A 26,459-nucleotide genomic window follows, 5' to 3' on the forward strand; every position below is an offset into this window, starting at 1 on the left:
TACATGAGAGCTCTGAACACACTGCTGAGCACAGAGTGGTGCTCTAATGTTTAGTTTTGCCCAGGGGGTGTTTTTCTCTCTACTCATAAATCTTTGCTTAATATTAACTTGGCCTGGTTTCTGCTCCAGAAGCACCAGTTCCTCCCAGTCTTACTTTGGCTGTACGCTAATATTATTCAACCTGCCAATGATATGGCAATGTTTGACACCAGCTGTGGGTAAGGGTTTGAGGGGGAGAACGACTAGCATTAGAAAATCCTTAACCCTAAAGGCAATCCAATTAATCAAGTCAGTGTGCCAAATCTGGAGTTTATCTGGGACAACTCATACTGAACTTGGGACTTGTTCCCACTGAGAAACCTGGTTTTACCACTTCACAGAACAATAACAACAAAAAAGGATATGGTTCCAATACTATTTCCTAAATCACAAATCAGGATGTGATTCCTAATACATGTGAACTACCAGAATGTTTGTACAGAATGTCTAAAATAAGTGCTCTTAGAAAAATTCAGGATGCTAGCTAAATGTATGTCATATGTCACTGAATATTTACCTCAAATTTTTTGTATTGTTTTGTTTTCCTCCCAGAAAAGTCATCCTCGCAGTACAGGTGGTGGGGTGGGAGTGGGGGCGGGGTGGGGGGAGATGGAGAAGGGAACTTCAGGGTCCATTACAGAATATTAGTAGAGGAGAAAAAGACAGGAAAGAATTATCAGAACAATAGGAAAGACAGGAGACCCAAAGATGATGAGTAATTGGCAGGCTCCAGGGACTCACGTGAGCAATCTCTCAAGATTGATCTGTTCTGCAGGACCTGATCAGATAAACTGTCAGAAGGAAGTCATGATGTGGAAGATCAGCTCACATGTCCCTAATGAGAGAGGAAGTCTGAGGGTGTTCCAAGCCTTATTAAAGTTAGAAGGGGATGGGTCCCAAAGCTTGATCCCCGAGGCAATCTTCATATTAGATATCTAAGCCGAGAATCTGGGGTCATAAACTCATGTTTCTAAACTGGGGGTGTGTACAGAGACCAGAAGCTTCATTCTCCACCTTTTCCTGATGGCCTATTCATAATCCCCAAGCCTGGCACTTATTTCCTCTCAGAGGAAAATAGGTCCTAATGCCACAGGGATATACAACAGGGCTATTTCTGTGTTGAGATTCAGGAAGATGTGCTGTTCACATTACTTGAATGAAGACTGGTAACATGCTCTTGTACTTTCAGGTGGAAGCAGGTAGAGAACCAGACAGACCACCCCTTTCCTGGCACTGACTCTGAAGAATATGCAGACCGTAGCCACATGACGGCATGGCGAGTCTACCTATAGCCTTTCCAAGGATGGGGGTGGGAAGTGGTGGGGAGTGGAAGGAGAACAAGACCTGAGAAACACCAAGAGACTTAAGGCAAACCGTCTTTGGCTTGCCACTGTCACTGACAAGAGGGATGGAAGGGAGGGACAAAGAGAGTAGGAATGTGTATTATTTAACCTAGAGCAACCACCAATCAAGCAATCTAACTGGGTAAACTCATCTAGATTTTCCATGGATATTTTCCCATTTTCAGGGTTAAATTTTCTAGACCTATGATTTTTTCCCCCTCCCAACATGAAATTTAAAAAGGAAGGCTTATCAAAAAGACTGGAAGGATCTACTGATACTCAGCCAGGGCAATACTGCTTAAAACAGGTTACCTTAATTCTTTAGGAGGGTTTGTGTGTTTCTGTTTGGTAGGATAAGGACTTTATTTAGAATAACTTATTAGGAATAACAGTCCCTGTCTTACAACGGTAACATATCAAAGAGAAAAAGCCTCACAAAATTCAAAGGAATAACTGTAGTTATTACATTTTATTCATTATAACATGTTAAAGGACAATTTTTGTCCCCAGGTAAGGTGAAAATCAATCTGGATACCTAAAAATCTCACGTGTTGAATACTATCAACTATGTCTACTCCAGGATCACCTTGTATGTAGTGCCTGAGATAGCTTTAAGACTTTTAAGAATTCTATGACCACAATACTCCCTTAGAAGTAATAATAAATGTCCTAAAATACTTAAAAACCAAATTTGAGATCCAGTGTGTTAAAAAGTACAATTTAGTATCCAATTACTTCTGGATACTTCTATTAATACATTTCTTGTTTTCTTCTTTTCTGAAATCTGTGACTCTCTGTAGACGATGACCTATTTAACACGACAGTGGGATGTTCATTCAGTTTGGCATGACACATACTTGCTCTGTGCCAGTAACACGTGGATGCTCAATAAATGTTTATTGTTCAAGTGAACTGCATTGTATTCAACTCAAGACTGCCTAGCAAAGTCAAAATGAATTCCTTTAAAAATAGTCCTCTATTCCAAGGCACACACCAGTCCACAAAGCTCAGTGTGTTCCAAAGAAACCCAATTCTATGCACGTGGATAAAAGCTGCAGATGTTAACTCTTTTTGTTTAGATTACATAGATTCCAATCTCAAAGTCTTAGATAGACAGTAAAATTCTAAGATTGCTTAGCCATCTAGAAACTAGCTACTCTTATGGGAGGTGTTGACATAGGGGAACGTTTTCATTAGATCAAGTGAATGCAGACATTATCCACAAAACTGCAAAAAAACCAATTTTACAACAAAAAATTTAGCTTAGCTCAAAAAAGAAAGAGTACCTCAAGACTTACAGCAGGTAGGCAGGGAACATAAAATCCCATTTCTGACTAAACAACTAAATATAATTCTTATCTAGTCCTAGGACTTGCGGCATCTTGTGAATAATAATGAAAATGGTGAATAATAAAAAAAGGAATTTAGCTTATACACTATTGTGTCTGTGACTTAAAAACAGACATAAAAGGTTAAAGCCAGTTCTGTTATTTTTATAAATGTGGGACTTTTTCTTTCAGAATTTATTTTTTCAGATCCCCATCTACAAAAGGAGAGGGGCTAGAATATTAAAACTAATTTGTGCTTGTAGTTAGCTGCAAAAAAAGAATAACTAGAATGCTAGCAATGAATATCTATTCTTTAAGAACACCTATACAAGTAAAAGACTGTCAAAGGGGATTCTTCTCCCTTTCCACTCCCAAACATAACACCAGTTAGAAAAAGACAGGAATATTCCATGCCCCCACCCCCATTTTTTTTTTTTTTTTTAAAGCACAAGAAGTTTAGAAACAAAGAGCTGCATTTGCCCTCATCTCATAATGCTGTCCACATCCCAGTTAGCACTTCCTGGACTTTATTCTCTAACAGTGGATCAAGGCGAGACATCTCTGCCGCTTTGCTTTCTTACCCTCGGCACACTTTTCCACTAGAGTGAGAACAAGACCTAAAGATATTTGGCTTTCTGAAAAACTGTAAAGTTACAACCTTCACAGTCATAATTAATGTGTTTTAATGCCTTTCAAAATGGAATTATGGATATGTCTTTATATGGGTCTACAGAAAGCTTTGAGGAGCAGACTGAAGTTGAGATTTGAATAAATGTGTTAAGAAATGTTGACATTTAGAATTAAGAAGTTATCAAAGTCAGAGACAAATAGCTGTAGGTACATTTTATAATTCTTTTTTCACAACTTGATTTTAATGATCACTGCTTTTTCTTTTTTTCTTGTCTTCTTTTTTTTTTTTAGGTAGAGCTATGTCTGCTTGCTTCCAAATAACAGAGATCACACTGCACTTTTGCAACTGCTATGGCAATGGTAACGTTATCTTGTCATCTCATTTTTGAAAAGCAAACTCAATTATTTTAAGCACTTTAAAAACTCCGTTCTAACAAATAATTTTATTGTATTTTACTGGTAGAACACTGATCCCCAACTGATTAGATCTGTCTTTGGACTTAACTATTGAACTCATTAGCTCAGCATCACTTCAAATGCCCCAGTCAATTATGATCTATCTGATTTCAGCAGGCACAATTATTTCATCATTGGAAAAGAACTTAAAAAAGAAAAAAATAGGGAAGCTTTTAAAAAGTCATAATAAAAACGCTCAAATACATAACTCATTTTTCAAAGTGCATAAGAAAAAATAGGAACCTGTTTCACTTAGGAAGATTCCCAGTTCGATTCCCAGGGACACAATTTCTAGCAGAGCAGCAGTTTGGCTTGTCACTGAGGGGTACACAGCTGTGGTGGACAGATTTCTGATGGGGTCACTGCTTTTTCTGTCACACATAACAATGCTGACTCGCATAAGAACGCATACTGACAAATGTATTGTTATTATTTTAAAAATATGTGGTTGAATATGACAGTACTAAATAGAATTCATCCTGTCAAAATAACAGTTTAATGAAATTCACTCTTGTACCATAAGAAAATAAACCATCTGGGGAGAAAATGTTTAATCCTGAAAGAGTCAGTCAGCTCAGTGAAACTTCTTTTGGAGACTGTGTATAGTCGATCGGAAACCTAGAAAATATTGAACACTACATACATATTGGGGATTTTGTTGTTGGTGGTTTTGTTGTTGTGGTGTTACTATTTCCACTCACCAGCTCGAAGGGGTCGTGGAACTCCCCCAACAAAGATAGTTTTTCTGGGGTCCAAAGGCTGAGAACCATCCATTACAAAGTCACTGTCACTTAGGTTCCATGGTCGAATTTGCACCTGAAAAAAAGTCGTTTACTTGGTCCTTACTTCATTTCCATCAACCCCAAATGAGAATAAGGTGACTAAAGACAAACCCACTGATTTGTGCATTTTACAACATACATAACCCAAACAAAATCCAGTTATTAATTTATGTAATCTGCATTAAGTGCCTTTCAACAGAACTCTTGGGGAATCTACTTACAGATACTATACTCAACACTCTAGACATAAACCTTCAGAAACGACCTGCGGTTTTGAGAAAAGGCAGTCTTTTAGAGACAGACTCTGCATTCTAAATCAGATCCATTTTAACACATGATAGACTGTTTACAACCTGTCACAGTTTAGCACTTAGCTTTTTAAGAGCTCACCTAAAGAAAGGGAACAGGAACATTAGGAATATTTTCTAAAAATTATCTATATGTCTGGCTTTTAAATTCTTATCAACCCCTAAGCTTGAAACATTTATCCTTCAGAAATGTGGTTTAACCCAAACAGAAGAAATGTGGTTTAACCCATCAAGTTAGCATGGAATTAATGGCAGTATCAAATACTGAAGCACACAGTGTTACCTATTTTTGATTTATCTGATTTTCTTAAACAAGTTTGGGTAAATAAAGGTGAGCCTTTAGAAACTGAAGTAACTTTTCAAAGAGTAGAAAAAGAAATCTTTATGAACATACTTCTTTCTATTTGGTAATATCTCTTCACTGGTACTCTGACTTCCTGCCTACAAAAAATAAAGTATTTCATCAGAATCTTAACCTTAAAACATATTTGTTTCAATCCCTAACTCAATCACCGAAGAAGAGCTTAAAACAAACAAACAAACAAAAAAACCAAAAAAACCCTCCCACATCAAAAGGTGAGCGTCGGCACTGCCTGAGAATCAAGGAGCCACTCAGCCAGCCAGGTGCTCTGGGAAATGGTCTAGGTCTGTAGAAGCAGAGAACCGGGTCTGTCTTTATGGAACACACCTCTTTACCCTCACAGATTAGGATAGGAAACTAAACAGCTGAATTTTCATTTCCTTAGTATCAACACAATTCTTCATCTTCCCCATTGCTTAACTGTCAACACTTAATGCAAAAAAACGCATAAGATGATTTCTTATGTGGCCTGACTTATATATCTAGAAGTACTCTCATTTGAAAGGTAGTAAACCTGTCAATTACGCTTTCAAACACCTTGAGTCAACTCCAAAACTGGCACTGCTCAGTTAGAAACAGTCCATACATTCCTTATGACAGCTACAAAATTCACCCCCACCTAACTTTTTGCTTTTTACAACCTTGTTGCCTTCATCAGTTATCCAGAAGCAGTAAAATCTCCATTTCTTCCTTAGACCCTGAAAACAGGGACCTGTTTGCAATTCTGTTAACATTGAAGCATTTGTTCCACCTTTATCATGTGAAAAAGAAAAATCTAGTTTTTCCGCATAACATTTGCTGGTCTGTGTGACTAAATTACCATTCCCTTGACATTTACCACAAAGGGAGACTCACAAATACCATAAAGCACCCCTTTTAAATCCCTTCATGAGGACCCATTATTAATTTTTAATTAAAAACATAATTTCTTTACATTATAAAAACAAAGATCCTAATATCACCAATAACAAAAAAGTAAGACATATCTTTTTCTGCACAGTCTTCTCTTCTTCCAGTTTCATCCCTGATAAATTGAAGGCAGCTTCAGGACCTGGTAAGGCAACTCCAATCACTCTAAGATAACTGAATTTAATTGTGGGTCACTTTGTTTCACAAATGAAAACAATTCCCTTGTAGTATCCATGGTGTTCTGGTTTCATTTAATCAGAAGTACAGAAAATGCAGCCTTCTCTAATAGCTGTACGTTACTGCTGCTGAAAAGAACTCTGCAGAAGATCTCAAACCTTCCTGCTGAGAGCCGTCATTACTGCCTCCTCTCCCGCCGCACCCTCATCTCAGTACATCACACATAACCCATTCCCTTAGCCTATTCTTGTATTATAGATTAGGTAAAAGTACAGGAAGAAGACTCAAGGACAGTAATGATTAAATCGTATTCACAAAACCTGCGTTTCCCAGCTGCCACCAGAAAACAGCTCCTCAGAGCTCCCACCCATACAGAATCAGAGAAATGTCAACATAGGCCAACATCAGCACATTCTTTTTTTTTTTCAATATATGAAGTTTATTGTCAAATTGGTTTCCATACAACACCCAGTGCTCATCCCAAAAGGTGCCTTCCTCAATACCCATCTCCCACCCCCCATCAACCCTCAGTTTGTTCTCAGTTTTTAAGAGTCTCTTATGCTTTGGCTCTCTCCCACTCTAACTTCTTTTTTTTTTTTTTTCCCCTTCCCCTCTCCCATGGGTTTCTGTTAGGTTTCTCAGGATCCACATAAGAGTGAAACCATATGGTATCTGTCTTTCTCTGTATGGCTTATTTCACTTAGCATCACACTCTCCAGTTCCATCCATGTTGCTACAAAGGGCCATATTTCATTCTTTCTCATTGCCACGTAGTACTCCATTGTGTATATAAACCACAATTTCTTTATCCATTCATCAGTTGATGGACATTTAGGCTCTTTCCATAATTTGGCTATTGTTGAGAGTGCTCAACATCAGCACATTCTACACACTAAGCAAAAAGTAATACTGAGGTACTGTTTTGCACTGGGAAGTTCCATTCACCCTGGATTATCTCTGAAATATAAGCCCACTCTCACACAAGGCATGTTCTCCAGCTTCTAAGTTAATTCTCAGCCCTCAGGGCCTGATATTCATATTTTATCTTTCTGACTTACTCTTCGAATACATTTTCTGGTCCTGATTTATATATATAGATATTTCTCTACTTTTTGAATACCATAGTTTTTAAGGTGACTCAAATATTTTATACAAAGGGGTGAAATATAAATAAGAGAACTTCTTTTTGATTATCTTTGTTTTTTTAATAATTATTTTTGAGAATGGATGAAATTACAATTCTTTTTTAATTCATCATAAATTTCTCTCAGTAAAACAACCATTACATATATAGGGATCGCTGTGTGTGTGTGTGTGTGTGTGTGTGTGAGAGAGAGAGAGAGAGAGAGAGAGAGAGAGAGAGAGAGAAACAACTCTTTTAGTATGTTATCAAATAGGCTATACTCTGGGCAGTAAGAGCCTCAATGTCCTGAGGACAAGTACAGGGGCTTTATCAGACATGGTGAAAATTCCCTTAAATGAGCCCGATATTGATTCCAACACTCTTTCCTGGAGACCACATTTGCTTATAAAGATCACTCTAGAAAGAGGCACCACCCATTAGCCCTTCAGCCATGCCATGTCCTTATAGCAGGAGTTACACAACACCAAACGTCTGTAGGGATAGCATAAATTTGCCAGTCCCCAGGACAGCAGTTGGTAAGCAGGCAATGACACGCTAGAGTAAACCATTCCTTTTAAAGGAAGCAGAGAAGTAGTTATCATTTGTGAATGTGTTGTAAGACTTTTCCATTTTTCAAGTTTAGCTAGAAATTCAGATTTTCACATGAAACCAAGATTTTAAAATGTTGAGAATGAATTCAAATGTTAAAATCACTGGGACAGGCTAAACAAAACTAACTGCAGGGGCACCTGGGTGGCTCAGTCGGTTAAGCATCTGACTTCAGCTCAGGTCATGATTTCATGGTACGTGGGTTTGAGCCCCGCGTCGGGCTCTGTGCTGACAGCTCAGAGCCTGCTTCGGAGCCTGCTTCGGATTCTGTGTCTCACTGTCTCTCTGCCCATCCCCTGCTCATGCTCTGTCTCTCTCTCTGTCTCAAAAATAAATAAAACATTAAAAAAAAATTTAAAAAGAAAACAAAACAAAAAAACTAACTGCAGCCCAGATCTATCCTGTGGGCCCCAGACTGTGATCTTAGACTAGAAAGGTTTACTTACCACACAGCTCTCAAAGTGGGAGAAAATACTAAAATGGTTGGTCTTTCCTTAGTTTCTTTTTTAAGCGTGTATTCCTACAGAAGCTCAGTGAGGACTGTGAAACTACTCTTTGGCTGAATTATTTGTTTTTTAATTCTTAAGAATTAATAATCGCTTCCGATTCTGTGTCTCCCTCTCTCTCTTCCCCTCACCCGTTCATGCTCTGTCTCTGTCTCAAAACTAAATAAACGTTAAAAAAAAATTAAAAAAAAAAGAATTAATAATCTTATTGTGTAATTGCTTATCTCCAAAGGCAAATCTTTTTAAGGAAAAGGCAAAAACTAAAGATAAAGGTGATGCTATAAATATATCAATTTATGCCATATAGTAACTCTTCAAGAAACATAAAATAGTACTGAACGCACTCATTTTCCGTTTCAAGGTTTCCCAGTGTATGTTCTGTGAACTGTCAGTCTGTAAGGTGGCTCTGCCAGACAAGCCTTGCTTAGGAAAAGTTATATACTATCTCTTCCTTCTTGGAGTTTCAGGGCACCCATTGGTGTACATTAACCAAAAGCTCTAAGAGGTTCTACAGGAAAGAAATCTGATCAAATGTTGTTTTAACCCAGCATTTCCTAAATTATTTTCATGGAACCAATTTTTTCACAACACCTATTAATAAACACACTTTGGATAATACTGCCCAATTATATCTTACTTTTAGTATATATCAAAATATGGCATAACAAGGTTGAACCAACTGAACAAAATACTGTAGAAACTTCACTCTAATCAAGGCCTTTTCTCACTTATTTCCTGCTATTGCTCTAAAAGGGTTGCTCTTGTAGAAGTTAACTTTAAATGGTTAAGAATAGAGTAAATATAAATAATGAATAGCTATTCAAAGAACTGAAAGTTTTCAGACTGAACTGCACAAAAGAGATGTTTCTCTATTTTGATATCAATGAGGAATAAAATAATTATAGTTCTATGTAAAAACTGAAGTTTTATTAATAGGGATAAGATCAGGCCACGTGCTAGGAAATAAAAAGAAATAAAGTATGGGTCGAGTATGGGTCATTCATTTCTGACAAGGAGCTATAACATTTTCTAAAAAGCAAATTCAATCGCTTCTCGGCCTTTTGGCTAAGATCAAGTGTAAAAAGCAAATTCATTGAAAATTTGCAAAAGCCCCTAAGTTAACATTCAATATAAAATGCATTTTTATTATATCTTTAATAACAGCGTAAGAGAAAACACTTAGCTTTAATAAAACAGTTTTTAACATAAACCTTAGGGCTTTAAGTTTCCAGACATGACCAAGCCACCCTATGGCTCTAGAATTCTCTCAGTTTATACCCATATTTAGAATTTACACATTTACCTACCAATAAATAATAGTATGTTGAGCTCATTTTGAACATCTCACTCTATATTTTGTCTTGTCTGGTCATCTCCTGGTTACAAACATCCAACACATGATCATCCTACTGCACAGTGCCTTCCTTTTCATCTATTCATCTCAAGGCAGCTCTGCAAAGCAACCAAACTGTTCAGAGTCAACAGTGCAATCTGCTGGCCAGTTCCAGAAACTACCTGATCAACCCCTTCCTGCTGTTTTCTTTCCCATAAATTTCCCATAAAGCACATGGCCTAGCCTCCTCACCCTCATCTCCTCTTTCTCATTTCAATACCCTTCAAACTCCTACTCAAGCTCTTCAGGAGAAGGCCTCCATTTTTCTCTCCCTAGTCCTACAATCCTTTCACCCTACATGAACCACAAAAGCAATACTGCAGAACCATCAGGACCACTCTCCCCAGCAAGCAGCAGTATCACCGCTCTTCTGACAGCCAGGATGAGTCAGCTGAACTCCAGGCCGCTGACATACAGCTGCAACAGCTCGGCTGGTAATGAACTCAGGCCCACCCCAGTTGTCAGCAATTCTATTTTAAGCATCACAGACCTCACAGAATGACTCGAGTGCCCCACAGTATCACAAACAAACTAGTTTGTGGTTTGTGAGGCATCTTTATCTCTTCCATGTTATAAGGGGTTGTTTTTATTATTATTAACTACCAAAACTAATAGCCACAAATAATTGTGGTTTGGATCCTTCAAAGAACATTCATATTTGGCATCTCATTTCAACCTAATTTTTACCATACAGCTCCCTAACAAACAGGTCAGCCAATTTCCAGGAGTTTAGATGCTACCTATTATTCTCAAGTGCTGCTCTCCACCCGATGGAGACGGGGAGATACCCTCCTTGTATCCTCTGGGGGAAGTGGCCAGAAAGGAACCTAATAGCTAATGGTTTCATTGCTCTTGATAAGACTTCTGAACCCTGGGCTGCTCTTGGGCCTACAGTCAGAACTCCACTGGGCCTCCACACAAAAAACTGTAACTCTCACACTCGGACTATTCCTCCCATTCCTGAGATACAAATAGATCGCAGGCCCCAGAGAGCTTCATCAAAATAGGCAGGATTCTTCCTACAGTGGGTGCCAAAAGTAACCCTAGGAAATTTTCTCATGCCCTCCCAGAATGCTCCAGGTCTACCGTCAGGGTGAGGAAACAGTTCAGGTACTGAAAGGAAACCCTTGCCATCTTCAGTAAGCTGCAGAACCTACCTGATGCACACAGGCTTACAGCCCTTCAGCTATTTTTGAACAATTCATGTAACACTCTGCATACTGTTTCATAAGAGCATCCAGTAGAAAAAGCAGACCATGCATAAACTGTGCCCTGAAAATGGTGATGTACAGCCTTGCTCTATGCTGGACTTATAAAGCCATTATCAATTAAATGCAATGATTAATAACCATACTTACAACCAGAAGATTTAAGGGAATATCTTCTCTCTAAAGGCCTTCCTGACTCCCTCAGGAACATCTGACCACTTTGCCTTTGAGCCCCACCCCACAACTACTCCTCATAATACTTTTATCATACTTTGCCTCCTTATTTCACTTGGTATTTACATGTCTATTTCCTTCCACTGGGCTCTAGGGTGGAGAGCTAGGGTCCTCTAAGGCTGAGACCATATCTCTGTGTGGGTCCCAATTGCCTGGCAAAGTGCCCAACCCTTAGTGAGTGCTCTGTGCTCATCAGTGTTCTGGTGAATTAACAAAGGTTTTCCTGAGGGGCAGATGCAGATGCTACAAGATGTCCAGAATCTTCCCTTCTATAGCTCTCAGATTACTGAAAGCCTCCTTCCAGGGATAATGGAAATGGAGTGTATCTGGTCATCAGTGAGTGCCTCAGGGCTTGGCCTAATCAGCACAATTTCTGATGTCCCCCCCTCCCCACCCCCACTGGGACCTACTCATTGATCAGAATTACCTAGTGCTCATTGTTGCTGCTGCTGTTCCTACATCACTTAGAAAACACAGGCATGATAGAGGATTTCCTTTTGAAGGAAAGAAGAAACTAGCACTTTTGAGCACATACACTACACCACTATGCTAGGCATTTTTTTTTTTTTAATTTACATCCAAATTAGTTAGCATATAGTGCACCAATGATTTCAGGAGTAGATTCCTTACTGCCCCTTACCCATTTAGCCCATCCTCCCTCCCACAACCCCTCCAGTAACCCTCAGTTTGTTCTCCGTATTTATGAATCTCTTATGTTTTGTCCCTCTCTCTGTTTTTATTATTTTTGTTTCCCTTCCCTTATGTTCATTTGTTTTGTCTCTTAAAGTCCTCATATGAGTGAAGTCGTATGATATTTGTCTTTCTCTGACTAATTTCACTTAGCATAATACCCTCCAGTTCCATCCACGCAGATGCAAATGGCAAGATTTCATTCTTTTTGATTGCCGAGTAATACTCCATTGTATATATATACCACATCTTGTTTATCCATTCATCCATCGATGGACATCTGGGCTCTTTCCATACTTTGGCTATTGTTGATAGTGCTGCTATAAACATTGGGGTGCATGTGTCCCTTTGAAACAGCACACCTGTATCCCGTGGATAAATGCCTAGTAATGCAATTGCGGGTCATAGGGTAGTTCTATTTTTAGTTTTTTGAGCAACCTCCATACTGTTTTCCAGAGTGGCTGTACCAGCTTGCATTCCCAACTATGCTAGGCATTTTAACACACTGTCACACTTGAACTCACTATAACTATTATGCTACAAACATTATACCTACTTTAGAGATAAGGAAACTAAGACTAAAAGAGTGAACTCAGAACTGAAAACCAGGTTTATCTGACCCAAAGTGTGTGTGTGTGTGTGTGTAGGTGTGTGCACGCACACACATACACACACACACACACACACTCTCTCTCTCTTTCCAATGCAATGATGTCCTGTTGCCTGCAAGACTCCTTGTCCTCCAGGTTACTGGCCACCAGTCATGCTTCCTGAGAGTCTCCTGAACAAGTCAAAATGCATTTTGATTTGTGAATGGTTAACTTCTCTTTTCTAAATTCATTCAACTCATTTTCAATGCGTTAAGAAATGGCTGATAGATTCTTCTTAAACCTGCAAATAAAACTAGCATTTAGAAAAGCTGAAGAAAATGATTTAGTAATGAAATTGGCACCATATTTTCAGCTATTTTAACTTTCAGGTTCATAGTCTCAAGCAATTGTGCTCTGCAGCCAGACAATTTTGTCCAATGTCTACATAAATGTGTGTTTGCAGCTCCATGGTACAAGGACAAGGCTGTTGTTACTGGCATGCTGATCACTAAAACTCTTGACAGTAATGTTCACATAAAAGTTCTACTTACCTAAGTTTTTCCTGGGAAGAAGCCTATTCTTTGAATGAACTTCATGGAATACTAATTCTACCAAAATCTTCACAGGAATAATCCCAAAACAGGTATATCAAATGGTGGCTTAAAAAATATTATACAAATTTATTTACTGCAAGACTTCTCAGAACCTTAATATATCAATTTTACCCAAATGTTTTTGGCTATGGGACCTTTAATTAAAGGAACAAATGGATATAAAGTGCACAAAGTTATCAACAAATGACATTTATCATTGCTATGAGCAAACCTTTTGTCAATGATCTTCTCAAGAGACCAGTGTCTGATGGGACAAGTGTAATTCATAACACACTTTGGAAAACACTAGATATGGTCCCTTGGAGGATGGTACTGGCTATTTTACACACTAGAAACCATTTCAGTAGATCAGAACTACAGCATCTTTTAGACCTCTCTAGAAAGGGATTATAGCTTCCAAAGACTCAAGCACTAAGAAACTCTGGACTCAATTGCAAATTCAGAGACTGGGGAGAGGGGGAAGGATTTATTATGAATAGGAGGTATTTCTCTCATTTTAGAGAAGAAATTCCTCCTTTGGAGAAATTACTATGATAGAAGGTGCCCAAACCACAAATTTAGACCAAAAGGAACAAAAAATAAAATAAAATAAAGATCAGAAATGCTGAAGGTTTCTGAGGAGGGATATAGTGAATCTGATTTGACTGAGCCAAGATAAAATTATAGTTATTGTCTTAGGAGGTGGTAGGTGGAGAATGAAAGAGTTTAAGTAAATATACCACAAATCCAAAGGCTGAGGCCATCAATCAAGGTGCCCTGTAACTTAGCCACTACTTAATTTTCCCAATTTAATTCCCCTCTACTCCCTTTCACACATTTGTGCTCCATCTAACCAACCTATATGTTCTCCACTCAATCTGCGGTTTCTCTTTTCTGTGTTTATGCTGTTGCCTTTCTCTGAAATGTCTGTTTCCCACACTTCCACACCTCCACCTCTCCCCCGGCCAATCTCCAAACCCTTTTCATCTTTCAAGGCCCAGTTTAAATGACACTTCATCCAAGAAGCTTTCTTTTATCACTCCAGGTATATATAAACTCTCCAAAGCACTTAATCTTATCTTCATTGTATTTGATATTTTTCCTAAATTTGACAAATATTTGAAAACCTGTTATGTGCCAGGCTCTATAGGTTTGTGTATTTATTTATATACTTGTTTTATCTACCCATTATACTATTAACTTTCTGAACACAGGATTTTATGTCTGATTCATAGTAACCAGCTCTAATGCCTTGCCCATAGGAGTCCCTCAAACATGGTATAAAGGAAGGCCAGCACATTATTTTTTAAAAATATGGCTGAATGTGGGCTGAAGATAGCTATAATAGCAGGTGTGAGTCACTATAGGTGGTATAGTGATCAGAGAAGGCTTCGGGAAAGAGACGGCATTTGAAAGCGTCTTAAAATCAGTGTAGCAAAAATAAAAAATTAAAAAAAATAAGTGTAGCAATCAGAAACTGAAATGGGAGCCGAAATATTTCAGTTGACTGGAAAAGGGGTTCAGAAGGAAAGCAGAAAAAAGAAAGGTTGGAAAAAAACTTGAAATCAGACTGGGAAAGTCTTAAGTCCCAGGCAAAGGGATCTGGACTGTCTTTGTACTAAAGAGGAGTGATTCAAAGTGCTGGAGATCCTATTGATACATAAAGGGGAATAGGAAAGACAGAATTATAGACAGATTGGACAGAATAAAAATTAAAAAACTGAGCGAGCATCCAACTGGTTTCCAGCTTCTTTGCTCCCAACATTTTTTCCCCCAATTTTTGTTTTTCAAATTTTGAGTGGATGACCATGTTACCTGAGCAACAGGCTCCACAAGTGACCTTACACAAGCACACTTCGGTTTGCTAAGACAGTTTTAAATATACAGTTGACCCTTGAACAATACAGGTGTGAAGCACGCAAGTCCACTTATATGTAGATTTTTTTGATTAATACAGTATACTACATTTTTCTCCTCATGATTTTCTTAATAACCTTATCTTTTCTCTAGCTTACTTTATTCTAAGAATATGGTATATAATATATATACAATAGGTTTAATCAGCTGTATATGTTATTGTTAAGGTTTCTGGTTAATAGTAGGATTTTGGTAGTTAATAATATTTATGGGGAGCCAAAGGTTATATGTGGATTTTTCAACTAGTGGGGTGTCAGCACCCCTAACACCCCTAACCCACTGCTCAAGGGCCAACTGTATAGAAAATCAATCTGTCATATTTCAGGATATTTATAAATTGTGATTATGTTATAAATTGTAAGGAGGAGGAAGCAGGAAACTTCTATAATACTCCTTTCAAGGTGTTTACTATCCCACATCTCTGGCCAAAGTGTTTTAGAAGGTAAGAGTCATAAAAATCTCCTTCCACACCTCTTCTTCAAGGTTACTGATTTTTAGTCCCTATCTCTGTTAGACTCTAACAGGTTTCCTGCTCTATCAGTTTGCTGTTTTGTACCTTCAGGTTCAGTCTATTTATACTTTCAAAAGTGAAGTCACCTTGACAAAAGGGACCACTGTCACAATGTCTGTCCACTTCACTGGAAGCCTGGACAAGAACACAGCTATCCTCTGGGATGCCTGGAACATCTGAGCTACGGAATTCCTTTTGCTGGAGGAGAGGTCAAAATCACACATCTAGGAGCTTTGCAATAGTTCCTGCTGTTGCCCATTTGTCTACCCACTCTTTGGAACTGAGAAGTCAATTAATCAAGCTATAAATAGTGTCTTCTGTCATCTTTAAGGATCAGACCTATACATACATAGGGTAGTCTAAGTAGAGTTATTTAATGAAAGGTAATCACTGACCAAAAATACCTCCTAATACTATCTGGAATCCACTGATTTGGGATTTGTTGAGTTAAAAAACAAACACAATCTTAGAAAGGTGAGAGGGAACCTTGCTATCAGGCTCTGTATTAGGAAAACAATCTGATTAACCTAATCCACACAAAGGGAAAGGGGGTTTGATCTGGGGGAACAGAATAAGGGAGAATGGATAGAAAATGGATAGAAAATCAATGATAGAAAATGGATAGAAAATCTGTGAGGTCATTCTGGAACATTGTGTATTTCCAAGGAGAACTCCAGAGAGGATCAGAGAGAACTAAATAACAGAATGAGGGCACTAGGATCCTGAAAAGTAGCCAAGCCAAGAAGTGGAAAAAGCCATAGCTCAGAAGGTTTGGTGAATGAGTTCCAAAGGTTGACTTTACCTTGAGTTATTGCCAAGGTCCTCATTTACTCCCAATAGTTCAACCCAGCTCTCACTTTCTGTGGGAGCATCCAAAACGAGGTGGAATGTACTGAAACCTGGGTGGGGAAGTGTGGCCAAATGAGGCTGGGAGTGATAGATGTGGAGCTAAAGCCAACAAAGAGAAGGTTTCAAAAATGGAGCCAAAAGAGCTGGAACCCAAAATGGGATCCAGTTCATTAGAATTATAGGTATTTGGGGACTTTTCTGTTTCCCATCCTGAGTTTTATTCAAATTGTTTATGCTGGAAATTCTGAGTATGCCTGGGTTAAAGAAATACGTAATCAGCAGCCACCATTCAGAATTCACCAAGCTCCAATAAAACTGTTTCACTTGAGTTCAGAAAATGAAAACTGCAATAAGGCAGAAATTTGCAGAAACACAAACAGTGAAAGTTAGTTTCCCCATAAACATTTCCAAAACAGATAGTTACACTAATTATTTCTCAAAAGTCCTTCATGCTCAGGGTAATAAATGTATTTGGAGGGAAAACAATCAACATACCACCTCCATCTGCAACCACCACTGCTCATTCCCTTCTCAAGAGATGTCCAGTCCTGGTGAAGGCATGCCCTGAGAAGGCGTATTAGCCTCCTTTTCCCACAGAGCAAGTGACATGATACTTCCAAGGTACACAAGCTCATCTGCTCGTCTCTGGTCTCCTCCCCTCAATTCAACAGCTTCTTAGTCTACTTTGGGCGTAACTATCTTCATGTGGATCTCTATCACTCTGCTTTCTTTTTTTTTTTTTTTTTTAATGTATAAATCTATTTCTAATCCTCTCTTATGGTGGCAGAGGCTCTCTGGAGGTTAACCATTTACCTTTCAGACATCTGACTCTGCCAAGTTGGGATCGGTCTTTCTAATCTCACACTATTCCAAAGAGATTTAGAAATGTTACTCCAGCTTTCTCATTATGTGTTCAGAGGGAACACTACACCCTCCTATTCTAGCCACAGTGTACACAGCCTTTCCTCAGCTTAAATTAAGACCGAAGTTAGCAAAGGTTCCCTACTCTTTTTCCCCAACTGCATAGCTACTCTATCCAAGTCTGCTAACTGCTATAAAAATTTGGTAATGGCCCCAGAATGTGAAATACATGGTGGCACTGTCACACTTGCTAAAATCCTTGCTTCTTCTTCTGCATCGATTATTCTATAACCCAATATCTCCATTCTTTGTAACTCCTCTGCTTTCCATGCTACAGTCTCCCCCTTATAGGTGGACAAGTCCCAGCGCCATTCTTCTGCAGCCAACTATAAACCCTGCTCTAGATGCCACCATTCTTTTCAGTAGATGTTACCCTGTAATAAGCTCTAATGTTGCTCTCCTGACTATAGCACCATACGGCTCTAACAGCATCATCCAGTTACATCTGCACAAGTACCAAGTGCTTTCACATTCATTTTCCTCTTATCTGAGCTGCTCAACATCGCAGAGAGAAACCATTATTCCTGCCATTTTATAGATGAGGAAACTAAGATCCTGCAAGGATTAGGTGACTTATTCTGAACCAAGCAGATAATTTAAATGCTAGAGTCAAGACTTCTACTTCTGGGGGCACCTGGGTGGCTCAGTTGGTTAAGCGTCCGACTTTGGCTCAGGTCATGATCTCACGGTTTGTGAGTTTGAGCCCGGCGTCGGGCGGGCTCTGTGCTAACAGCTTAGAGCCTGGAGCCTGCTTCAGATTCTATCTCTGTCTCTGCCCCTCCCCTGCTTGCTGTCTCTCTGTCTCTCTCTCAAATATAAAAGATAAAACATAAAAAAAATTTTTTTAGAAGACTTCTACTTCTGACCCCAACTCTTTCCCCATGCACATTTCTGAGAATAAACTTAACTGCCAAGCAAGCCCCACATTTGGTGTAAGTCTAACAGGGGACGCTGCAAGCCCTGGGAGAGATTCCTGCCTCGGTCCCTTGGTCCATATCACAATTTTTACTCTATTTCCCACTCCTAGCACCAGCTCTTGACACATACTCATCCGCTTCCGAATTCCCTCAATCCTCTATCTGCCATGCTAACCAATTTCTTTTTTTGTTGTTCTGAATACAGCCTTGCCCCTTCTTCACTGATAACCCCTGTCAGGAGAAAGTAAGCAGTCTTCATCTCTTACCCAATGACTTACTCACATGCTTTGGCTCAGAAACCACAACCTCTTAACCATGAACTCTGTATAAGCGTACATTTGTTTATAGTCTGGGGTTCATGTTCTCTGTCCTTGCCCTCTCCCTCTCCCACCCTGTTTGAAGATATCCATTTTAGAGTGTAAGCTCTAGGTAAGCCAGTTGTAGGTACCACTCACAAAACATTGCCAATTATGATCTTTTTTTAAAAAAATAATAAATTGCTCCTGTCCTTGATCTGAAAAATGACAGAAACCAGTTGCCAAAACCGCTTAGAGCATTGTTTACTTCAATTCAGAGTTACTGAATAGGAATTAGCTTAAAAGAGCTGTAAAGGGAAAGACAAGGACACATTTGTTTACACGCAGTCCCAAAGGTATAAAATGAAATACTGAGTAATTTGTTATTAGCTTCTCATCAACAATAGTCCAGCTCTATTGCATAGCAAGGTCACCCCGGGTAAGAGAATCCTAGTTACCAGCATTCCCATTACAAAAAGGAGGCGCTCAGCTATTCCAAATGCATATGTGCTCTGGAAAAGCAACAGCTGGCTACATATTACTTACTGGCTTATCCTTGATGGTGGGGCTTGACACACACAGGTACAGTTTCCCGTCTTCTTCCAGGCAGGCATCTATCAACGCTTGCACTGAGCTCTCCTCCTGGAACAGCAGAAAGGCATAGCCTTGGGAGGACAGAAACAAAAGGATAGAGGGAAAAATCAGTAAATTAAACTCAAAGTACCAAATAAAAATTTATCTGTTGTTTCACTTTGGCAGATTCTTACTAGAATCCAAGAACCTGAAATGGACACAGGGAAGTAACAGTCATTGAGACCCTCATATGCCGGGCATTGGATTAGGTACTCACTGATGCTGTCTCAATTCTTATAATTGCTCAGAGAAGCAAGTTCAGAACTCCTCTATGGAATTTCCATGAAATACAAGCATACCTAATTTTACTGAGCTTTACTTTATTGTGCTCTGCAGATACTGAGTTTTTTGTTTGTTTGTTTTACAAATTAAAGGCCCGTGGCAACCCTAAGTCAATTAAGTCTATGGAAGCCATTCTCCCAAAAGCATGGGCTTACTTTGTGTCACTGTGTCACATTTTGGTAATTCTCACAATATTTCAAACTTTTTCATCATTATTATTATATTGGTCATGGTGATCTGTGATCAGGGATCTTTGATTTATTATCATGATTGTTTTGGGGTGCCATCAACTGGGACCATAGAAGACGGAGAACTTAAATACTGTGTGTATTCTGACTGCTCCACTGACCAGCCATTCCACTGTATCTCTCCCTTTCCTTGGGCTTCCCTGTTCCCTGAGACACAAACATAATTTCAATCCCCTGAAATCAGGCCAACTAATAAACCTATAGTTGCCTCGAAGTGAAAGGAAGGGTTGCACGTCTCTTACTTTAAATCAGCAACTAGAAATGATTCAGCACAGTGCAGAAGACATGTTGAAAGATGAGAGGGGCCACAGGTTAGGCTCTTGAGCCAGTTAGCCAAGTTGCAGTGCAGAGGAAAAGTTCTTGAAGGAAATTAGAAGTGCTACTCCAGTGAACACATGAATGATAAGAAAGCAAAACAGCTTTATGGTTGATATAAGAAAGTTCTAGTGGTTTGGATGGAAGATCAGAGCAGCCACAACTTTCCCTTCAACCAAAGCCCCATCCAGAGCAAGGCCCTAACTCTCTACAATTCCATGAAGACTGAGAGAGGTGAGGAAGCTGCAGGAGAAAAGGTGGAAGCTAGCAGAGGTTGGTTCATGAGGTTTAAAGAAAGAAGCTGTCTCCATAACATAAAAGTGCAACGTAAAACAGCAAGTGCTGATGTAGAAGCTGCAGAAGTTATCCAGAAGATCTAGCTAAGGTTAATTCACAAAGGGGGGCTACACTAAAAAACAGGTTTTTCAATGTAGATGAAACAGTCTTCTATTGGAAGAAGATGCAATCTAGGACTTTCATAGCAAAGCTTCAATGCCAAGCTTCAAAGCTTCAAAGGACAGACTCACTCTCTTGTTAGGGGTTAATGCAGTTGGTGACTTTAAGTTGAAGTCAATGCTCATTGACCATTCTGAAAATCCTACAGGCCTTAAGAATCATGCTAGATCTACTCTGCCTGTGCTCTATAATACAGGAACAATAAAGCCTAGTTCACAGCACATCTGTTTACAATATAGCTTATTGAAATGTTAGGCCCACTGTTGACCTACTGCTCAGAAAAACAGATTCCCTTCAAAATGTTACTGCCCATTGACAATGCACTTGGTCACCTAAGAGCGCTGATGGAGATGTAAAATGAAATGAATATTGTTTTCATGCTTGCTAACACAATGTCCATTCTGCAGCCCATGGATCAAGAAGCCATTTCAACTTTCAAGTCTTTTTTTTTTTTTTAATGTTTGTTTATTTTTGAGAGAGAGACAGAGTGGGAGCAGGGGAGGGGCAGAGAGAGGGAGACACACAGCATCCAAAGCAGGCTCCAGGCTCTGAGCAGTCAGCCCAGAGCCCGATGTGGGGCTCGAATTCGTGAACCTCGAGATCATGACCTGAGCCGAAGTGGGACATTCAACCAACTGAGCCACCCAGGCACCCCCAACTTTCAAGTCTTATTATTATTTTTTTAAGTTTGTTCCTTTTTTGTTTGTTTTTGTTTATTTTTTTATTTTTGTTTTTGTTTTTTTTAGTAATCTCTACACCCAATGTGGGGCTCAAACTCAACCCCAAGATCAAGAGTTACATGCGTCGCCAAATGAGTCAGCCAGGTGTGCTCCAAGTCTTATTATTTAAGAAATACATTTCATAAGGCTGTAGCTGCCAGCGATTCCTCTGATGGATCTGGGCAAAGCAAACTGAAAACCTTCTGGAAAGGATCCACCATTCTAGATGTGATTAAGAATATTCGTGATCCATGGGAAGAGGTCAAAATATCACCATGACAGAAGTTTGGAAGAAGTTGAGCCCAACCCTTATGGATGACTTTGAGAGGCTGAGGACTTCAGTGGAGGAAGTAATTGCAGACGTGGTAGAAACAGCAAGAGAACTAGAAGTGAAGCCAGAAGATGTAACTAAATGGCTGTAATCTCATGATACAACCTTAACAGATGAGGAGTTGTTTCTCATGGGTGAACAACAACAACAAAAAAATGGTTTCTTGAGATGGAATCTATTTCTGGTAAAAATGCTGTGAAGATTGTGGAAATGATAACAAAAGATTTAGAATATTACATAAACTTAGCTGATAAAAGCAGAGGCAGAGTTTGAGAGCACTGACCCCAATTTTGAAAGAAGCTTTACTGTGGGTAAAATGCTATCAAACAGTATTGTGTGCCACAGAGAAATAATTTGTTTTGGTGTGACAAAGTTGTCTTATTTTAAGAAATTTCCAAAGCCATACCAACCTTTAGCAACCACCACCCTGGTCTGTCAGAAGCCATGAACACTGAGTCAAGATTCTCCACCAAAAAAAAATTACAATTCACAGAAAGCTCAGATGATGGTTAGCATTTTTTTTTTTTTAGCAATAGTCATTTTTAATTAAGGTATGCAGATTTTTAGACACAATGCTATTACACACTTAACAGGCTACAGTATAAACATAACTTTTATATGCACTGAGATACTAAAAAATTCATTTCATTCACTTTATTGAAATATTTGCTTCATTGTGGTGGTCTGAAACTGAACCCACAATATCTGCATAGTATACCTATAGATCTGGTCCTCCTGAGAGCAGGCAGACTCATCACTGGCCTGAGCCACAACCACTAGTCAAAAAACAAGCATCACCTGCCCTCTAACTTCCACCAAGCTTTAGGTTTGACACATGCTACAACATGGAGGTACCTTGAAAATATTATGCCAAGTGAAAAGGTAGGCACAAATATCGTATGATTCCATTTATATAAAATGTCCAGAATAGGCAAATCTATGGAGACAAAAAATAGATTAATGGTTGTCTAGGGCTAAAGGACTAGAGGGAATAGGTACAGGGTTTCTTTTGGGGATGATGAATATTTTCTAAGATTGATTGTGGTGATGGTGGCATAACTCTGTGAACATATGGAAAACCACTGAATTTTACAAGTTAAATGGGGGAACTGTATGGGTGTGAATTATAGCCCAACAAAAGCTGCCTCCCCTAAAAGGCCCAATAATAACGTAGGGTTATTTACGTGTTATATTTACATGTATATTTACATGTTATTTCTGATGATGATGCTTTCTTTCTCCAAGGATACACTCCTATCTCATGACAGAGTATACAATAAACATGGATACTAGCTGCAGAACTTCTGCAGAGACAGCCAGTTTGTTCACTTTGATTCAGTAAGATTTACTGAGCAACTATTACAAGTAGGATACAATCTATGGCTTAGGAGAAAAGTGAGATGGAAGAGAGTAGGTTCCTACTGTCAAGAGACTTATGTGGTAGAAGAAACAGACATTTAGACAATTAACTATTTGCTACAAAGCTGAAGGAGATACGTGGGAACAAAAAGTGCCATGGTAGCCCAGAGGAGCAAGGACTCTGACTTGAGAGAATCAGCAAAGACTTCAAAGAGATCAACAGACGTTCAAGGGACCAATTCTAGCATCTGCTGCCATGCTGGCATTCATGAATGGCAGCTGAGCAAAGGCCCATCATGAGCTAGTCTAAGCTTGAGTATCCAACTATTTGGCCTCTCTGCAACCCCTCTAGCTTTGCTAAGTCTCTCAGCTGTCACCTCCACTCCCAGCCCTGCTACTGATCTCAAAAAAAAAAAAAAAACAAAAAACAAAAAACAAAAACAAAAAAAACAGGACAAAACAAAACAAAAAAAAAACCAAACCAAACCAAAACAAAAAAACCATCACCAATATGGTTCTATTCTGGTGCCAGAAAGGTGTAAATGGTAGAGAAGGATAAGAACTTCCAAATTCAGAAGATTCTCACACATCAAACAAAGATACGAATCAACTGGCCTAGAAGCAAAGCTCTTGGGAGTCCCGGGCAGCACATAATGACAGTAGCAATAGATAATGAATAATGGGTACTTTTTAAAAAATCTTTTTTCCCAATTCTTTGGGAAACTATACAAAGTATCCAAGCAAATACAGCACAAAAAGGTCAATCACTACCATCTAAGCAAACACAGAAGGAAACAGATCAACCACTACCTGGCACACCAAGAGTGGCCAATGCAACTGGCTGAAGCCAGCGCACAGGGGACAGCACCAAGCCCATGGGAGCGGGTATGTAGATACAACAGGGAGGCTGCCTAAGTGATAGGACCCAGCGCTGTTTTCTGGGCTCTGCTCCCAGGCTAGATGGGTCAGAGGATTCAGCAGGTGGCTAGGCAAGAAAAATAAAACCTAACTGCAAACTAGAAAAAAATATCATTTCTTCATATCTTTTCTCTGTTGGAAACAGTATCAAACTATCACCAAGCCCCAAGGAATCTATTAAGAATTCAGTGTTTTCATTTAATGTGAGAACATTAATTCCACTTGCCAAAGTGAATATTAGAGATGAGTGGGTTAAAAAATGCAAATCATAAAGAGGAGGTCTCAGCATGTCCTCTCAAACCTCCTGGCTCACCATGTGAAATCCTGGTACAGATGGTCCACAAAGGTCCTAAGAGGCACACAGGCTATCTTGTTCTTGGAGAGGGCCCCATCTGTGTACATTATGCACAGGCATATCAAAAAGGCCTGGGGATGGGGCATGCTCACTGAGCTGAGGCTTTCTCCAGCTCCTTGCCACCAGAAGGCCACCAGGCTGACCGCATTTTTCTGGCACATCACTGTACACCCTCTGAAATCTTCCACATCAAATCGTGCACAGATCTCAACTTGGGCATCAGAGGAGAGGGAGTGTCTCCCCATAGCAGCTGAGTAGCTACCACAAAAGTGGGCAGATCTTCAGTCATGCCTCTCTCACAGCCATAAATGTCACCATTAGCATTAGAGTATAAACAATGAGGAGTTGCAAGTAAAAGCCTACCACAAATATTATTACTGAGAAAAATATCTACAAACAGCTTCTTTTCCTTTCCCAAACGGTGGCCCATAACATTTAACCAACTTCTTCAGGATAACTTTTATAGCAAGTCAGCTTTTATAATAAATCATCTCTACTCCCTCACCAGCAAGCTGCCACTCGCAGTAATGACAATACTCTCTTAGCATTACAAAGTGGTGTGACTCAAGTTCAACAATTTCCTTCAACCCTACTTCCTACCTTGGGCTTTCTAACCAAAACAAAATTCACCAGAGACATCCCAAATCACTCATGAACAGTACCTTCACCTACTAAAAACACCTTCTGTCACCTCAAGGTCAACCAAACCCAGATGACAACAGAAATCAAGAGTATTAAAAACAAATCAGGAATGAAGAATCCTTCAAACATATTTCCCTTTTGATCTTCAGAAGTTTAAGGTCAAAGCAAACAAAGTAGAAAAAGATTCCTTCTAGAATAACAAGGTCAATGTGAGATGAAAATTAAATCAATTATTTGCGAAAAGTCAAATTCCACATGTTACTATGAAAAGAGTTCTGGACTAGGAGTCAGAAGGTCTGGATTTAGATCTAAGTCCTAACATTTACTAGCTGTGTGTAATAATAGCTAGCATTTATTGAGCATCTATTATGCACCAGGCACTATTCTGAGTGCGCTCTTTCATCATCACACACATCCTATAAGGTAGGCATTACTTTTAGTTGTTTTACAGTTAAAGAAATTGCGCAGAGTGATTAAGCAAGTTGTTCAAAGTAACCTAGCAAGTGATGGAACCATGAACTTGAAAATCAACTTAAACTTTCTGAGTCTTGGCTCTTTTCTCTGTAAAGTGAAAAAAAAAAATAAGTCTTTGTCCTCATTATCTTACAGAGATGTTGTAGGTTATGAAATAACACACATAAAGGTACTTTGTAAACCAGGTATTGTGCAAGTGCCAATTTTTCTTTTTCTGCATTTTCAGTTACTTGTGTGATATGTAAAACTGAGTTTTGCATACAATCTCGTTATAAAAATTAGAGTTCAAATTAATGATATGCACTTTCCACTGGGCATTTCCAAGTGTTTGGTGAATAAAGTGCAGTAATCTAGATACTAAAGAAAAACTTTAAAGCTATTTGAATAACAGGCTGAACATTACCATAAACAAATGATAAAAGTGACTGAATATTTTGCTTTCATATATCACTAGCCATCTCCACCAGGAGATAGAATTATCAGATGTGGTATTATTTGCTGATTCTAATACATTCTTTAAATAAAAGACTATCTGGGGCACCCGGGTGGCTCAGTTGGTTAAGTATCTGACTTTGGCTCAGGTCATGATCTCACGGTTGGTGGGTTTGAGCCCCATGTCAGGCTCTGTACTGACAGCTCAGAGCCTGGAACCTGCTTCAGGTTCTGCATCTCCTTCTCGCTCTGCTCCTCCTCCACTCACACTCTCTTTCTCTCTCATAATAAACATTAATAAAAATTTAAGTAAAAGCCTATTATGCCTACAAATCAAGCTCCTCAAACTGTCACTGTTGGCAAGTTCTTCTATTAGTATGAAAGGTGTGTGTGTGTGTGTATATATATATATATATATATATATATATACACACACACACATACATAAGCTTGGGAAAAAATTATTAGCTCTCCTGTTCTCCCTTGCCCTCTGAGCCAGTAAGAGATAACAGGATCATAAAACTCAAGTTTCAGAAATGGCGGTCTTGTTTGCCACATACCTGAGGAGTGTGGCGGGGCTTCAGAGATGTTGTGAGCTATGGGAG

At 39.1% G+C, this 26,459-nt stretch overlaps 1 protein-coding gene across 12 annotated transcripts in view; it reads right to left on the reverse strand.

The window, feature by feature from the left end:
- CPEB3 (cytoplasmic polyadenylation element binding protein 3) overlaps positions 1-26,459 on the reverse strand; it is a 191,917-nt gene that overhangs the window by 33,588 nt on the left and 131,870 nt on the right. For 11 of the 12 annotated variants that reach the window (XM_053207281.1, XM_027062622.2, XM_027062626.2 and 8 more), the window contains 2 exons: positions 19,237-19,355; positions 4,498-4,612 (listed from right to left, as the gene is read on the reverse strand). In XM_053207281.1, the coding sequence (XP_053063256.1) occupies positions 4,498-4,612; positions 19,237-19,355 (234 nt within the window). The remainder of the gene's footprint in view (positions 1-4,497; positions 4,613-19,236; positions 19,356-26,459) is intronic. The other variant, XM_027062627.2, reaches the window with a different exon arrangement.

This window comes from Acinonyx jubatus, chromosome D2, assembly GCF_027475565.1.
Source record: "Acinonyx jubatus isolate Ajub_Pintada_27869175 chromosome D2, VMU_Ajub_asm_v1.0, whole genome shotgun sequence".
NCBI classification, from domain to species: Eukaryota; Metazoa; Chordata; class Mammalia; order Carnivora; family Felidae; genus Acinonyx; species Acinonyx jubatus.